At 43.2% G+C, this 17,734-nt stretch overlaps 1 protein-coding gene across 1 annotated transcript in view; it reads right to left on the minus strand.

Moving 5' to 3' along the window:
• Nucleotides 1–17,734, minus strand: part of LOC142415088 (vascular endothelial growth factor receptor kdr-like) — a 144,436-nt gene that overhangs the window by 49,292 nt on the left and 77,410 nt on the right. Inside the window, exons 10-12 of the mRNA XM_075513086.1 lie at nt 13,727–13,877; nt 10,655–10,760; nt 1,411–1,519 (exon numbers count right to left, since the gene is read on the minus strand). Coding sequence (XP_075369201.1) covers nt 1,411–1,519; nt 10,655–10,760; nt 13,727–13,877 — 366 coding nt within the window. The remainder of the gene's footprint in view (nt 1–1,410; nt 1,520–10,654; nt 10,761–13,726; nt 13,878–17,734) is intronic.

Here is a 17,734-nt window from a genome sequence, read left to right on the forward strand (position 1 = left end):
GTACTGTGAATAGCTTGGGAACATACGGCTTTGAGTAACCCATCCAAACACAACAGCTGGCAGAATTCAGGGCAGAAACAAACCCATGTGAAGACTCAACACTTGGAAGTGGTGAAGTGTAAAATTAATAGCTGGTCTTCAGCCTGCCTTAGGCATCTTGAGGACCTCTTATGTCTGAGCCGTATTTCCCAAAAGTGCACCTTGAAGAGCTTTTTCCCGAGTACATAAGAGTTAGGGCTTTGGAAAATATCTTTTGGAGGCTTAAACCCTCTTCTGTCTCCATAAGGCATTGGGGTAGTACAAAGAAGCTGTAAGTGGAGGTGAAATCTTTCCCCCATATGGCACCAGCTTCATTATCGTTGGATGACATTTTTCGTATTAGCACCTCTGTGTAATAAGAATGGTAACAATGTTTAGTGAGCCCTTTTTCGGTTAGCCTGATTTGGAATGTGCTGAATTACTTTACAGCAATGGAGTCAAACAACACAGAACGCAAGAGAGGCAGAGGAGTGCAAAGCACTGCCACAAGCAAGCTTCGCCGTCAGAACTTGCTTCATGGGGAAGGAACCAAGTAGTGAGAATCAGACATTTACCTTCCAGGGCACTTCTGCACTCTTTGTTCTAAAAATTGTTATTTTGATGCAAATTCTACCAGCCAACATCCACTCATCCAGAAAGTGAGCACAGAAATTATTCAGTTTGTTCTGGTTAAGCACTTGAACAAGGCTGTCCCTGGACTCTTCTCTTTTTTTAAACTCCCATCTCTCCTAAAAGCATTATGTAGGTCTTGATCTCACTACTAAAGAATTTCTGTGTTGAAAGGTTAAGCAGATATTTGTTTGGATTTGTGTTCTTTGGAGAAATAGCATGTCCACCTCCTCCCTCCTTAAAGGGCACTGGAAAGGCTAATTGCTCAGGCAGGGATCCAATGTCACAACAACTCCCAGTGATATCAGCCCTGGATTAGGTCTGAATATTGGCCTTCCTCACCTTTGCTATGTCTGCTGACTTAATTGGAGACCAACCGTTCTCCTGAGTCAGGGAGAGGCTTCAGGCCTTTGGAAGACTACAAAGGACTTAGCTTTTGCTAGAGGTTTCATGAGGACAGTGCTGAAATGTCATAGTGTTGCTTTAAGACACAGGCAGCTAGACTCAGGGCCTGCATCTGCAGCTTGAAAAGGGCAAACGGGGCATCAGGTCTGATGCTGGGCACGTCAAACTGAGCTGTGCACTGACGCAGGACCCAACCCTGCATGTGGTGAAGAGCCTGGGACTGTGTGATTGGGAGTGCTCTGAAAACATGCAGGGTTTCCCAGAAGTTTTAGTGAGCACTCACCAGCCATATAAAACTTTAAGGTAAACCAGATCATCAGCATCTAGTTTTTGTGTAGTGTCTCTTGTGTTGTTTACCTGAGACGTAGAACTCAATGCTCCTCTCTTCTTCGCCGATCTTGTTTGAAGCCACACAGTAATAGATTCCTGATGCACTGCTGTTTTCCATGGTTAGTGTGCTCACAATCTGCCAAGCAAAGAGAGAAAAAGGAAAGGCTTTGAGTGTGGTGTAGGCTTAGCAGAGAGGCTTGAGAGTAGTGGATAAATATACAGAGAAACAGTTAACAAAGGAGTTTCTAGTAATGAGTAAAGCTCACAAACAGACAAGTGCTTCTGTTAGGTTTTTGGTCTCTCATCTCACATCACTTCAGCCCAGTTAATTTTCTTCCCTCCTCATTCCTAAACCTTCCCCTTCTTTTCTTCCTGTCTTCCCCATGAAAAACAGGGTTCCCCTTTGACACACTGCCAAGGTCTTTGTGTGACAACATCAGCAAAAAGCTAAAGTGAAGGACCTGGAAGATTCATCTAAGACACTGGAAACAAAGCCCCATATCCACCTGTTTTCTTTTCTGCTTTTCAGTTATGGTTTCCGTGGGTAACGAGACACCAACATTTGCATGGGAAGCAGGTCATTCATATGGATGTGGTATAAAGAATATTGCAGGATTTTGCTTTGCTTTGCTATAACCCCAGAGAAGGGAGGAAGGGATGTGTCCCCTTTGGGTCCCAGCTCACTCTTATAAATTGTGCTTGGAAGTCCCTTGATTCCATAACCCTTCCTCAGAGCCTTACCAGAACTTGTGTGGTAAGTAAGGAAGCTCTGGAGAAGCTGCCTGTTCTAAGACACTTGGCAAATGCAGAAAGAAAGGGAGAATCGTGAAGGAGAAGGAAGGAACACTTGTCCTGAGCTTCACCACATAGAAAAAGGAAGTGGTTCAGCTACTCATGGGACTGAACTCAAACACATCCTTAAGAACTTGTATTCCTTAAACATCCTAAGCCCCTGCTTCTGTATAGGGCCTCCTTAATGAGGAGCCAGCCATATGGCACTCTCCTGTTCCTGTCATGATGCAACATCACAAGCTCATGGAGGTCTATCCACAGGTCATGGCTTTAATTATTTCTAGTACTTCCTTTGGGCTGCTAGCAAGAAAGCAGGGTCTAACCCACCAAGACAGAGATGTGCTTGCAAGATTACTTTGCTTCCCCTGCAGCCATTCACCTGAGGAACTCTGAGCCCTCACATTTGGAACAAATATCACTTTCTTTGCCATCCTCTCTAAGGACTTTGAGAATCAAAACTTATAACACCCTCTGGCCCTTTGTCCTTATCTCCAGAGAGCGCTTTGAAGTGCACAAAAGCATCTCTGGACTTTCTTTTTAATATCCTAAACTAAACTCACACAAGACATTCCTTTACTCCTCATAAAGCTGCACCACGAATGTGTCTATAGCTGTGCGGGATGTATTTTCAGAGAGTTATTTAAGATTTTCTGAGCTTTGGCACTATAAATCCTGTAGGGAAATGAGTTTCAAAGGTTTTGATCCCATGTGCGTTTTACATTCTAATGGGGAACATTTTCAGCAGAATAACGGGTAAGTGAAAAAGTATCTACTTTTCATGGGCACCAAACACAGAAATTAACCAAGAATAGGGACAAACCAAATTTAGGGGTGAAAACAGGTGACCAGTAAACCCAGCTCCCTCTGGTGTCCACCAAAGAAAGAGCTGTGCAGTTCTGATTTATTTATGATGTGAAATAGCTCTAACTTGGATATAAAATCACCCAGAGAAGCAGCCTGCTCCTCCTCCTTTTTCTATTCCTGTAGCAGTGGGCCTAATGCCACAGGTTATTAACAAGCACATGTTCAGAGCACTACCCTTGACTTTAAGCAGTATACACTGCCTTTTGAATTACTGCTGAATCAGGACCAAGAGCTTTCTTCTCATGATTACTGAATCTTGGAATTTTATATTTGGGAGTAGAAAAAGCCAATATAAATGTACGTGCTGAGGACAGAAGGGGATAAATTTGGACAGCTATTTAACAGCTAGTAGTCTTGCTAAGTGACAGCTCTAGGTGGGAAGTCGAGGATAATACTGTAGAGCCAGTTAAAATCGTAAAGGGGAATGTAGTTATCCATTTTGGAATATGTCCAAAGTCTTAGGGGTGACACTGTGACTCTTCTAAAAACCAATGCAATGCCTCAAGCTGCATTTGGTGGCCCAGAGGTAAATGCACACATACGCTCATGAACACACAGAGATGCAACGTCTCTAACTACATAACTCAAGAAAAGTCTGACATGGTAGTGGGAAAAAAACCCCCAGCAAATAGCTATACCGAGACCTCATCTTAGCTAATCTCAATTGTGTCTAGATGTGAAGGTGAAAAAGATGTTAAAATGATGGTGGGAAACAATCTGGGGACAAATTCTTGGGAAAAATTTACTGAGGAAAACAGAGAAAGCAATTTTCTTGTTTGTATGCTCAAAATCACCGTTACGCATTTGGATACCAGTTTCCTACACACCTGAGCACAAGAGATAATGCACTTTACTGTCTTGTCTTAGAACTAGCACCTCCCACCATCCTCCAAAATGTGACTTTTAAACCAGCAGCATCCAGCAGAGAAATATACGTGGTTTCAGAGCCGGAAGTGAAGGATTTTGAGTCATTTTCTTGTAATAAGATGAATCTCTTGAAATCATCATGCATCAGCTTTTCACTCTAGTTGTTTGCTCCTGGGTAAACCCCTGAGATTGGGAGTCCAATTATCTTTCCAGCATCTTAAATAAAGTTCTCAGTTGCCAAACGCACCTAATCCTGGTTTCGTCCTCAACAGAGTGATGCTTGGGAACACTAACATGCTATACCAAAGTGTATCCAAATCCTCTTTCCCTCTAGAAGACCACATAGTTTTGTCATCTACCAAAAGGAACCTGAAAGAAACATTTAGGAAGCCAGCAGTGGTAACGACTTTTTGAAGTATCTGTAGATCAGGGATATCCCATTGAAAGCAATCAAGGAGATCCTATTGAAAAGTAACACCTATTAACCCAGATGTTAAACCCCATAGTATTCACAATGCTGATGTTTTGGCAGTTGTTCATCACCTGTTGCTGTAGGCAACCCAAGATGAACAAACTTGAAAATTTGAAATTTGTCTGTACTTGGTCATAGTGGCAGGTAGGGATAAGGATTTTGTTCTTCGAAGTGCCATCCCTATACTTTCAATGCAACCATTTCAAGGAAAGTCTGCAAAAAGAAGTTGAATGAGAAAATGGTTTGAACTCAAGCAACCAAACATAGGAATCTTTTCCCATTATTAACAGTGAAAACTGTTACCAGACTTCTCTCTCAGTGGAGTGGCACCGTCCCAGCATTTGGGGACCTTTAGTATAGAGTGGAAAAAATTCTGAGGGGATAATCTACTTTGTGTGCTTAGTCCATGCACCTGGCAAAGTATTTTCCATTCCTGGAATCAGAGCCAGGATAGAAAAGTTTGAGACATGTTGGCATTTGCCACATCTAGACTCATGAAATCACAGAAAGAGCTTAGCTGCGCGGGACCGCTGGTGGTCTCCTGTGTGACCTCTTACTCAAAGCAGGGCTCACATCAAAGCTGTTTCTTATGCCTTCTGCTCAGAAAACTCTGCTCCCAGACAGAGCACAGCACTTTCTGCTAAGTCTAAATAATGATGCTGATGTGAAATCTGCAGTTGCCTTGAAACATTGTGTCTCTTCAGTGAAATTACTGTTCACGAACTAATTACAGCCTGGAAGTTTGCATTTTTTAGTTTACCTTCCACTGGATGTCCTAGTCAAGAGCAGTTCAGACTAAATGACACGTTAACCCTTGCCAACGTACTCCAGCCACAAGTGGTAGCACAAACTATGTGGCTGTTCAGTCCTTAGCTTCTGTCCAGACTGCATTGGAACCAATGGTAATTAATAACAAATTATTGGCATGTAATGTCTAGACATCTTCCTAGTGGGAGCTGGACTGAGATCCTGTGAGTTCACTGCATACCAAACACCAAACATCCTTCGGACCAGTTTTGATTGCCTGTGTTGAATTTGGAAGTAAAGGGTCCATTTCCTATTACTTAACCTAAAGGCCACCCAATACTGCGAGCCCAAAGAAGGGATTATTAGGTAATAAATAATTACTATAAAAGAATAAACTAAGTTTAAAACTCAATAAGAAAAGGAATAAAATGACTGATCTCTGAAGAACAGCTATGACAAGTAAATAGACATTGCTGCTGGGAAAACTCATAATGGAATAGTTCAATAAAGTCCATATGTCTTGCACTGTAATGTTCCTGAACTGATAAAAAACAAGCTATTTTAGAAGCAGCCAAATAACATTCCACAGCCAGCTACCATGAGTGTTTTAAGACATCTTGTAGTAAGGACAGAGCAGCAAGACCTTTTTTTAAGCTGGAGCCAGCATGAATTAATACATCTTGTTATTCCTTGCTTTCTCTTTCCTTTGTCTAATCCCTCCCTCCAATGGCTTTAGTTAACAATTCTTCTCTCTTTCACTTCGTTAGCTATATGTGGGCGAGGATGAGGAGTAGAAAAAGTGGGTGGAAAATTTCTCAGCTGTCTAACTCTAGCAGAGCTGGGGTGGAGGTGGCTAGAGGGAGATGAAATTATAGGAACTTCACGAGAGACCCCACAAAGAAAATATTCAGCTAGCTCCCAATCCATCTACGTGAATGGCACAGAATAACACTTATTTTTATAGCCTGACAATTCTGATCCATGATCTTAGTTCATTCATTCAAAACATGCTAAAGGATGGACTGAGGACAAGTGATAAGAGAAGTCTGTGAGTTGACTGAGAACTTCTAGGGTTTGCTCTCATCTCTGGCAGTGGGCGTTTCTCTCCCTGTAAAATGAGAACAATCGCTGCCTTCCTCCCTCACAGAGCATGGCAGAGCTGATGGTAGTACGGTGTGATCAGCAAAGGTGCTGGACAGGGCAGGAAACTGGGGAAAACTGGAGATTTGAGGTGCCTCTGGTAGAACATTTCTAGTATGGATGGACTGATCACTCTCTGGCCCTAGGGCAGGTGGGTAGGTGCTGGCTAGTCATGAGCAGTGACCACCCCCAGGCTTCTTCCTCACACCCAGTGATTGCAGCTAATGAATTTAAGAGGGCAGGGAAGACAGAGGGCTATTTCTTATGTCCCTGCTGCTAGCCAGGCTCTCTCAAGAAGACCTGCCAGGGACAGCTTGGGTAGTGCCTGAAACATCTGGGCTGGTCTCCCAGAGAGTGGATGCTTTGTTCAAAAACCCAGCCGTGTGACTGTTCACCTTCTCCTGCCAGAAACTAACGTCACAAGGCTTGTGGGAGCTCACCGAAACGAGCACCCACACAGGGTGACAGATTTAAACAGCCCTACTTGAGTTGCTCACATACTTTTCACCAAATGCATCCCACTACTCTAACATAGTCTTTTTGTTCCTTCAGGAGGTTTAAACCTGGCATTTTTGGGTCAATTTTCTTCAGTAGTTCTGAATTTCACCAGCAAAAGAGATGTATGAGTTTCATTGCAGAAACATCCACATGGCCAGGCCACTCTCTCATATATACATGAAAGGGAGAAAAGAGATTAAAAGAAACCCCTAACGAGGACTGAATTATGTATGGATCTTGCTATTCTTTTCTGCTGTGTCCTGCTCTCCCAAGCTCAGACCAGTATGTTCAGTTTACTAACAGGAAAGAAAATAAAATAGCAACCTAGCTCCTTGCAACTTGAAAAGGAAATTCAGGCAATTCATGCAATCATGGGTATTTCGCCTGGTGTTAAAAGCAGTCTTCAGAGGTAGTTTAAACACAGTAGTTTAAATCACAAAGTGAAAAGTTCAATATTGACTCAAAACCACCAGGAAAATTAAACTAGCACGATGCAATTGCCTCTACCACTATTTGACCAAAACTTCAGTGAAATACATCATAACGTTAACGATAACCACATGCTTTTCTGTAGGAATGAGACTCAGCCTCTAGAAGACAGGAGGGGGTGAAATTCACTTCTCTATCTGGAATAATAATAGAATAATCAGTATGACAAAGATGACAAGAGACCTCAATTCTACATGCCACTTTTGTCAAATAGATGTCTAAAGATCTTGATGTGATCAAAGATCACATCAAGCGTCAGTGGTCTGCTGGAAAAATCCTTGCTTGCTGCCCTGCAAGGTAGCTTTTGAGCAAGAGTCTGGATCTGGTAATTTCTGGGGGTTTGTTCCCATATTCTTAGCAGCTCTAAAAAGTTAATGCATTTTTTCATATGTCGCTGAACCACCATGTATTGCTATAGTTCTTCAAGGGTGAACTCTAGGGATGCTGAGAAATCTTAGAGACTAGGTATATTCCACTTTCTGCTCTGAGACTCCAGCTATCATTGGACAGGCTCAAATCACACAGGAAAAACAACCAATCTCAGCTAATCCCAGCTTCGTAACACAGTCAATAAGCCACGCTCAGTCAGACTCCAACATCTTTATTATTTCATCTGGCTAGTCAATGCAGATGAATTACTTGCTAGGACATGGTGGGAATGGATTGGGCTGTTTCCTGTCTATGCCATTTCTGGTGGGAATAACGACTGATAAAACACAAGGAAAAGTCTGAAAGCTATGAGTTTTCATCAGTGTCTTTTTTTGAATTATATTCTGTTATCTAAAGACTCCACTTAACACAGATAGCCTTGGACTTCAGAAAGGGGGAAGGAGAGGAATTGTCTGCTAATGTAAGCAGGGAGACAAAGTGCTGAAACCTGAGATTCATAAAATCTAGTTTTATTAATTTGAATAAATCTTAATCAGGACATAAAAATTATTAGGAAACACCTCAGAATGTGTTTTCAACCAGTGGATCAGCAGGAGATGAAAGTAATGAATATACTATAAATTTTAAAATTATGTAACTTGTAAAGAAGTATTTTTATGAAACTTTAATAATGAAATATGTAAAAGCTTAAGTTAAAGGGTTGTAGGCTGAGCTTTTGAACACATCTAAGAAAATGAACACTTCAGGATGCCTGGAGTCTATAGAAAGAGCAGAGATGGCTGTGCAGGGCAGAGCGAGGAGCAGCCTCGGGCCTGTTTGTGGTACTCAAGGTGTGAGCAGCAGCAAAGCTCTTAGGGAACAAGAGGAGTCCTTCTGAGGACTGCGTGGGGTCCTCGTACTGAGGATCCCTCAAGGTCCTCATTTCCACTAAGCAGTTGCATCTCCCTTCTCCTAGCTCTCTAGTGTCCACCATGTTTTACAGGCAAGAAACTCAGGCACATGGTGACGTCAGGCCTGAGCTGTGGGTAGGTGCTATGGTGTCCTCTGTGGGAGTGGAGCACTATTTCTCCTCTGGCTGCTGTACCTGGCGATTGCTGCACCTTTTCTTTCTAGGGAAATTAGGTGATAGGGGAAAGCTGGGAAGTCCCTCACCATGCACCAACATAGACTGAGGGTGTGTTTGGAGTGCCTCACTGGACGCAGGAGCTCTGCAGCACTCCTAAAACACCTCATTCAGAGACTGCAGCCAAATCCCATCTTAAGTCCACTAGCAGACTAAAATTTCACCCAGTTGCATATTTGCTTCAGCAAAGTTGGTAAAAGAAGAAATGGGAGTGGTGTACATATGCATAAAACAAAGAAAAATGTTTCTAATTTTGTGTTGTTGAGGTGTCTCACTATCCCGGCATGTGGGACAATTCAGCAACCAACAGATATTTTTGAGTCACAGCAATTGTGAAACCCTTCACTTTTATATGGGAATTAACATAACTTTAAGACTGATCATCAGATATAAACTAAGCTCTTGGATCATATATTTAGACAGACCATATATATGGAGAGAAACAGTAGCCATGAGAGCCGCAAAACTCTTGTCAGTCCATGCAGCAACCAGAAAGTCTTAGAAAAGGAAGAAGAAACTTCGTAGGTATATGTCACCAACTTCCATTTTTTACAAGTGATTAGCACCTTGTAGGTAGTTGCTTTTACCTAAGATCTAAAATTCTTAGAGAATACATTAAAAACAGAGCTTAAGGGGCACTATGCCATCTAAATAAATCCATATAAATATCTTCCAGCAAGGGGAAAACTCGGGCATGAAATGCGAACACTGATTTTCTCCTTCCCAGCCCAACCTCCATGTTTTCAGAGCTCTGTTTTAGATTATGTTTAGAGCTGGAAAGTCTCCATGAGAAAGAGCAGATGGCTAGGGCACTGATCCTGCCAGATGCTGATTTAGTCTGGACCCAATCCAGAAGAGCACTTTAGCTTTGTGCTTAACTTTAAGCATGGGAGTAGCCCAAGAATTATCATATGCTTAAAGGTATACCAGGATACGAACTGCAGCATTCAGCACCTTGCAGGATTAGGCACTAAACTATCTGGAGCATCCACCTTGAAACCTGTAGCTGCAAAACCACTCCTAAAGCCACAAACCTCTGTAAGTCCAACAGGGGTAAAACAAACTGTCTGAGCCAGACCACAGCATCTTCTCCAAGGCATAGCCGGAAGTCTGTGACTCTAGAGCAGAACAGCTGCAGCAATTTCTCGAGGATTAGCATGGTCGTGTGTAAACAATATCACTCAGTATCACCACAGGTACCCAGGAGGCATTGAACAGATAATTCCTGGCTGGGATCTTTGCAGTTCATGCAGGAAGTGTGCTGCCGGTGCTGTTTGGAAGGGGAAGCAGGCATGGAAGTGTAGAAGGAAGGAGGTCTTCCCACCTTCATTGGCTTGGTAACATGGTTGGCAACCCAAATGGGTAAAGAAACGTTGACAACTCCAGCCGAAACAGGCAGGTACTGAAGGCACTTACACACTCTGAAAATCAGACCAGCTATCTCTGGCCACCGTAGGCCTCTTAAATTAGGCAGCTGTTTAACTCCTGCTACTGGGAGAGTAGGCAAGGTTGGGCAGTACAAACTGCTCTCTAAGTGCTAAGCATTTTAATGAACTGAGAGTCCTTATCAGTTGTGAGCGCTTCACAGGACCCCTCTTGCACTGAGCCAGTCTTACACTTTCTCAAGACTGAGGGAGACAGGGAGGTTTTTGACCCAAAAGTCTTTGGAGAGTTTTAAACAGGGTATGTGACATCATTGCCAGAATCCCGGCATTTATAAACAGCGGAGATCTGAAAATGATCCCAGGGCTGTGGAATTTAAAGCATGCTAACAACCCGCAGCAGCTTGGGAACTGCGGGGAGAGAGCTCCGTGTGAGCGCAGCGTCCCCTCCGTAAAGCCCACTGCTATTCCATGACATCATTGCTCAGATTTTCATCAGACACATACCTTTCTTTTATCCCCATGCTTCATGGTTATGTTTTCAATGCTTCTGATCTTGTTGCCTATGAACATGTTCTCCTGAACCACAACTTTTTGCCCATCGGGGTTGCATCTGGAGGAAGAAAAGCAAAGGTGGTGTTCAAGAACCTGACTCACTGCAGATAAGCCAGGGAGGCATTATTAAAGAGAGAAAAGGTCATTCTTAGACAATAGTCTTAGGTCTTAAAAACCCCTAAAAGCTCTTGCTGGTGGAGTTTGTTACCTCTTCGTGAAACTACTGTATGCCTTCATCACAACATTTCAAAATTATTTACAAAGCACCTTGACAGAGGTAGACAAAGATCAGTATATGACCAGCAAGGAAACCCCCCAAACTTTCTAAAGATTGAAAATAGAAAATACTGGACAACTAATTAAATCACGTGAGTTTAATCTGGCTAATATGAGTTATGCTCCAACTCAATGCAGCTGTGGCTTTTTAAGTGCTCTTTTAGCATTTGCAGTGCATTTCAAAATTCAAAATGCCAGCCGTTCAAAACTGTGGGGAGGTGAATGTTGCTGAGCATGTCTGTCTATCTGCTCAGCTTTCCAACATGAAGTGCAGGCTGAGGGAGCAGAATGGATAAACACTGGGATAACAACAGCAGAAGGCTCCTTTAATATTGCATATTCCCCAGAAGATAACCATATGTCTGTCAGTTATCAATCTTCAGTTTTGAATTATGGGCGAAGAGCAGTGTATGTAGCACATCATGCAGAAAGGTGTATCTGCACCATCCAAGGCAAAAGGCTTTTCCATCTTCTTTAACTACAACCTTTGGAATAAATGAGCAGAGACACAGGCCTTCTCATGCTTAGGAGCGCAAAGGCTTCAGCAAGGCTAGAGCTCCAGGCATCCTGGCTGAGGGCACTGCCCGCTGTGCAACTCGAGGAAGCCTTTAATTTTCAAGTTGCCAGTTCAGCTCCAGTCCAGCATGACTGGGCGTTACGAACTGTGACTCCGTGACAGCAAGTTAGTGAAGTCGGTTCAGTTCCACAACTAGCTGCAATTGCACCTTGCACAAGTCACCACAATGCATGACAAAAGTGTTCTTATGGCCTCCTCGGCCCCAGCGGGAGCACCAGCACTTCCCATGGCGGTCCCAGTGGCCTCGGAGCCCACCGTAGCAGATTAGGATTATAGGAGGTAAAATTAATATGGACTTCTATAGGTGATGAGGGGCTGATATAGGGCCAATGCTGCAGAAAACTAATCCATAAATCAGCCGTGCCTTTGCCAAATCTGCACAAGATGCATGGGTAACACCCTGGGTCAAGGGAGGGTTTATAGCTCTCAAAAGAGCCTAATTAGAAGACGTCTTGAGTGACTTCCTGCAAGGCACAATTCTGTCTTGAGGATGAAGGGAAAAAACTCAAGGGAAATCACATCACAGCTATAAGGAACAATGATAGTGTTTGGGGATTCAAAGTGCACTCGTGAGGAGGGGGGAGAGAAAGAGAGAGAGAGAGGAAGTGAGACAACAGAAGGAAATGGGGTCTGTGTCATTTCCCACAGGAATCCTCCTACAGCTTCTGCTGGAAAAAGATAAGGCTGCCCCGGAGGCCAGAAGAGGTAGACACCACTCTGCAATTGTATTTAAATTGATAAGATCAGAGAGTCAGAGAGCTGGAACAAGGGTTATATGAGGTCTTTTGCCACCAGGTCACTGGTTTGAATCTGGCTTAATTAGGCATTCATGACCAATTCTTGCTCCCTAGACAGAAAGGTCTGGAAAAGATTTCAGGTCATCTCTGTGGCTTTCCTACAGAATGCATAACCTGTTTCCTTATGGTGTTTCCATTCTGCTCTTGTTGAACACCTCCGAAGCAGCAGCTTGTATGCCTTCTGCTGGCCTGCGATGCCAACAGCCCTACCTAAGCCTACAAATCTCTGCTGTTTTATTCCTGCAGGAGCAGTGTAACTACCTAAATGAGGTAATGGGCTACTTCCCTTGTGGAGGGACACAAGGTAACTTTTTAGACCCAACGTGAGACTAGATCACCCAGCATCACTGGAACTGCTGCAGCAGAGAACCTGGGAAAGGAGCTTCTCTGTGATCTTCCCCTGTCTCATGACTTGCCATTCACAGCATTTGGAAAAGCACTGAAATGGTGAGAAAATAAGGAACCACCCAGCAATTTTCTCTCTTGCTTCCTAGACCTGCCTTCATTTTTTTATAGATGGAAAACCTGACTTCAGCCCTGTCATTGCAGGGAAGAGTTGAAGTGCAGTCAGAAATGTTATACATGGTTCCTGTATGTCCTCTGGGGCTACCAGGGGAAGTATTCAGACCTCAGCCAAGACCTCTCTCTACAGGTCACTCTGCTCATATAACAGCAGGAGCAGAGAAAATGTCTACTTGTATAAGGCAACTCTTGAAAGGCATCTTGTGTTTTAACTTGCCTCATTCCCCTCTGACAGTTTTGACCCAGTGACTTGCTTCTGTGTCTTCACACCTCAGGCTGCCTCCAGACTTTAGCAAAAAAGGGTCCTCAGTAAGGCGTGAAGGCCTGGTTACCTCTTCCAGCTTCTGCAACGCACAGGAGCCCATGCTCAGTGTGCACTGGTGAAGACAGCCCTTAGGAAGTGGCATAAATTCCATATGGCAACTAAGTGAAACCAAACCTTTAGCAGGTTTGTCTGACAATAGCTCTTACAGGGGAAAAAAGTGTGTTACCTCTACGCAGAAGGCACCTATCTGTTTTTTCTTTGTCAACCATGTAGGCTGCATCCAAGAGGTGTAAGAAAAGATCTTGGCGAGTCAGAGGGGCGTTGCTGGTCAAATTAAAGAAAATTCAAGCCTGATCTTTAGTCACTTTAAACTTGACACAATTCTGATAATATAGAAGGTGCTTGTAACTCCAAGATGATCATACACAACTAGATGTCTACTGGGTTCACAACCCTTGAGATCTTTAGGTGGGGAATCACTGCTTGTGATTTTTAACTATGATAAAGAAGAGGTACTGGAAAGAAAAACTGACTTGAAACTACCAAACTATTTTGCAACATGTTCACCCGTAGGAATGTCCACTTACAGTGTGTCTGTGAGGCTGCAGGGCTGCCACTTCCACTCAATCTTCGGGTCAGGATTCCCACTTGCAGTGCACTGGATTTTGTGTTTGCTTCTTAATTCCACCCGCTCAATCTTATCAAAATCAGTTTCTTTTTCATAGATTTTGGGTCTCTCTAAAGAAAAAAAAACCAACAACAACAAAATAAACTCAACAGCGCAAATTTACATCCATAGTCATGGTCTCGTTTCCATCAAAGGTTTTGAAGCCTTTCACTGTCGTCACTGAGAGATGATTTAGTGAGGGTTGCTGGAGCTGTAGGGCAATTACCAGAAATACTGAAAGTATACATTTGCAGGAACATGGGTATTAGCTGTGGTGTTTCAGAGAATACATTGAAATGCTACCACATTCATCCTAATTGCTTTCAAACGTTGTCGTGGACCTGCTACACTTCGGGAAAATTTATGCCGTGAAACATCTATTGGGGCTGCAGAGTCAGGCGGTTAGTCTGTGTACTGTGGGCAAAATAGCATTCGACTTCTGATGTCACCTCCTGAGAGGAACCTTATCAAAGAGCTGCTGTTCTGCAATATTGTTACCATTGTGCAGGTTCTTCCCGGGGTTTTGGAAAAAAACCCGTCTTTTGATCTGAAAACTTTGCTTTTCTTTTCTGTTTATGTGTAATGTGCACTGGATGAAGGCGCGAAGAAAGCAAGGAAGAAGTGGTGGGGAGAAAACACTTGTAGAGTAATGACAAGAAATTCTCGCCAACGTCAAAACCATTAAAAATGTCACTGCATTATTCACATCTGGAGGAGTTGCAAGATCACACCTTTGGACTGGAAATCTCTCAAGAACAAACTTTTGTGTGACACTTTCAGGGCTGCTTGTTGCCAGCAGGAAAGAAATGCTTTGTCCCATCTACTTCCAGCTCCCACGGGAACATACGAAAATGAGAAATAATGCTAAAAAATCTCCAAAGTGAACTGAACTTTTCCTAACCTCGGAGAGGGTGGGTTTGAGTTTGGGGTGAAAGCACAGGCTCTTCCCTTATGCAGACAGCTCTGCCCATCCCTAGCCATATCTCTTTGTCTGCTTCTCATAACAGGAAATCAAACAGATTTATTGGTCGGCGTCCCTCTGTGGAACACCTCTGCATAGCCAAGTGCGGCTGCTTTACACTGAGGGCTTTTGACAAGTTGGGAAGTGAATGTAGATTAGATTTCTATTTTTCGGGTTAACTTATTTTTTCTGCTTGTCAAGGAGGCCCCAGATATGTAAATATGAGCTACTGCCCACCTCATCAATCTTGAGCCCTTTCCCTCTTTTTTTTAATAGCTTTTTTTCCCTTCCAGCCCTCTACTCTTACAAGAGGACTGACCAGGCTGATCCCGTGTCTTGGTGGGATCCTCACTTTCCATTTCTCATGGCTGCCAGGTCAGACTCTGAAAGATCTTCTGACCTCATCATTGCCTGAAAATATATCAGCATTTCCTTCTCCACCACATGAAAGGAGTATTGACTGTAGTTGGTTCAGCCATATCCTAACTCCCATGCTATAGTAAAACATTAGCTGCTTTAAAGAACCTTCATTAGATCCTGATTAACATTTCACTTGAAAAACCCAAATGACAGGCCTTGTTTGGTTTTGCTTTTGTGTTCCCTTTTGCTTTTTTGATCCCCTTTGGTTGAGTCTTGTTTCCCCATCTGCCTACAGATGATACTCCATCAGGCTCCAAAAATCCACTCCTCACTCCTTTTGTCCCTTCAGACAGGGAGAGGGATTGTCTTTTTGTGAAGGAGAAGATGAAGAAGGGAGCAGACGGGAGAGTACTTCAGGCTGTGGTTAGGGTCTCTCAAACTCACATCCTCATCTGTAACATGGACAGAGGGCTTCCTGCACCACATCCCTCTGGGTTACGCACCGTCCCGCTGATCAAGTGCTTTGAGACTTGTGAGCAATTCACAGGACAAATTATTGGGACTAATGTTGAATTTCCTTGTAACTGGCATCTCATTTCCCATCAATAAATTATTTCTGATCATAAAAATAACTTTGTAAAACTCCCTAGAGAGAGAAGCACATTTTTCATTATCTCGGACATTTTTCTTTTCAGTCTCAAATCCTGTGTTTGGCATGTCTGGACTGACCTCAAAAGCGTGATTTTCACTTGGAGAAAGAGACTCTTAAGTTCAGTGTGAAAGGTTACTCAAGTGTTATGTGAAAGGTTACTCAAGTGTTATCTTTTCTGGGCTGTAAGAACAAAGCTTTACACCCTTGGGGAGGGAGACAGTATGTTTGTGTGGTGTTGTGTGTGTGAAAGAGTATGGGGGGGACAAGGTTTGATTACAATCTTTTAATATTTGATTACAATCTTTTATATTAGGAGATTTTTCTATACTCTTGGTGAAATGATGAACACGTTGACTGTCATTTAAATTATCCTTCTAAAAAAGAAATAATAATTTTAACTTGATCTAATTCAAATAAGAACATACATGAGTGACGAATGAATTCTTAATTCCACAATTACTTTAGTGCATGGCACTATTAAATATTACTGGAAACCTAAAATGAGTCAAAACGATTCATCAATTGAAATAATTATTATTTATGAGGCTTAAGCAATTATTTTCTTAAAACTTGAGGGGCTGGCTAAAAATGCCTCCCCATCATTTCTTTCACAGTGCCTTATAACACAGTTAGTGTGAGGTTGTAGCTAGTTAGGGGCATGACACTCAGAAATTGAAGCAATTTTACTAAGTGTCTCTCTCTTTTTCCCTGCAAAGGTTGTAATGGTGGTGGGTGTCATTCTGCAAATGACTCTCACTGTGGTGCTACCGCAGTGGGGATGAGGCCCTTCCACAATTTTGAATGCGCGTTCTTTGTGCTTGTAAGGGTGTTGGCATTGGCCCCAGCGCACTGCAGGTTTGTGATGTGGAATGTGGGGTACTCATATGGGGGATATTTCTTGGGCTGAAAACTTTCCAAACCTCTGCACACTGTCATGGCCATTTTACCTCTTACCGTGCACCCTGAAGGCAACTGAAGCTTTTCCATTCACTTTGCTCACTGCTGGGCCAAATCCTATTTACAGAAGTTGCCTCCATCAGTGATGGGAACAAGTTAACTGGCTTCTGTGGTGGATACTGGCCTTTTAGATTTGCTCAGCCTATAACTAGATAGTTGGCTCAGTGGGCTGGCATCTGCAGCAGTCTCACCTGCGAAAAGGCTCTCCACATTAGCGTGGTGAGGAGTTTTTAGCCTAAAGCCAGTGCTTATCTAAGCTAAACCTAGTGGTGTATTTCTCAGATAACTCTCTCCCTCCTCCAAACAGTGCTTTGCTTTCTCTTTCATGTTTGCTTACTAAGCAGCATGGTGGATTATGCACAACCTCTTGTTTATCTTTGCTCATGTTTAGATGTGAGGTAAGGCTTGGGGTACATATCCATTTGTAAGCACTGCCAGAATCCAAGTATATTTGTGGTTTCTCCTTAAATTATGCATCTAAAGCATGGATTTCATCAACACACATACATTTGCATGTGTACCGCTGTTTTTTAAGCATGCAAAAAAAAAAGCCGTTGGGAATGGAGAGCTTTAGCAGGCATTGGCCTAATGTCAGTACAAAAGGTGAGTAAACAAGCAAGCTGCCTCTGCACAGACCCTGCAGTGCACCTTGCCTCCTCCAGCAAGTGCAGTGCAGAGTCCTCCTTTCTCCTTGAAGCTCTGCGACTGTGCCGAGAGCCTGACCTGCAACACCCTCTGCTCTCCTAACCTTGGGCTCACAGAACACCCCCCTATACAGCCTTGCACCCAACCAGCAGTCCTGCCTGCTACAGTAGTGCTGAACTGCAAGAGGAGATCTTTAAATACACTTCATTTCTGATGTGAAATATCCTTCACTATCCCACTTCTTGCTTCCCACTACCCCCCACACCGAGATCTGCCTGCTTACTGTCAGCCTCTGCCTCCCATCCCTTGGCCATTGCCCCCCCCCCAGGCCGAGTTTTCTCAAGCAGAAGCCA

Source organism: Mycteria americana, chromosome 10 (assembly GCF_035582795.1).
Source record: "Mycteria americana isolate JAX WOST 10 ecotype Jacksonville Zoo and Gardens chromosome 10, USCA_MyAme_1.0, whole genome shotgun sequence".
Classification (NCBI taxonomy): Eukaryota; Metazoa; Chordata; class Aves; order Ciconiiformes; family Ciconiidae; genus Mycteria; species Mycteria americana.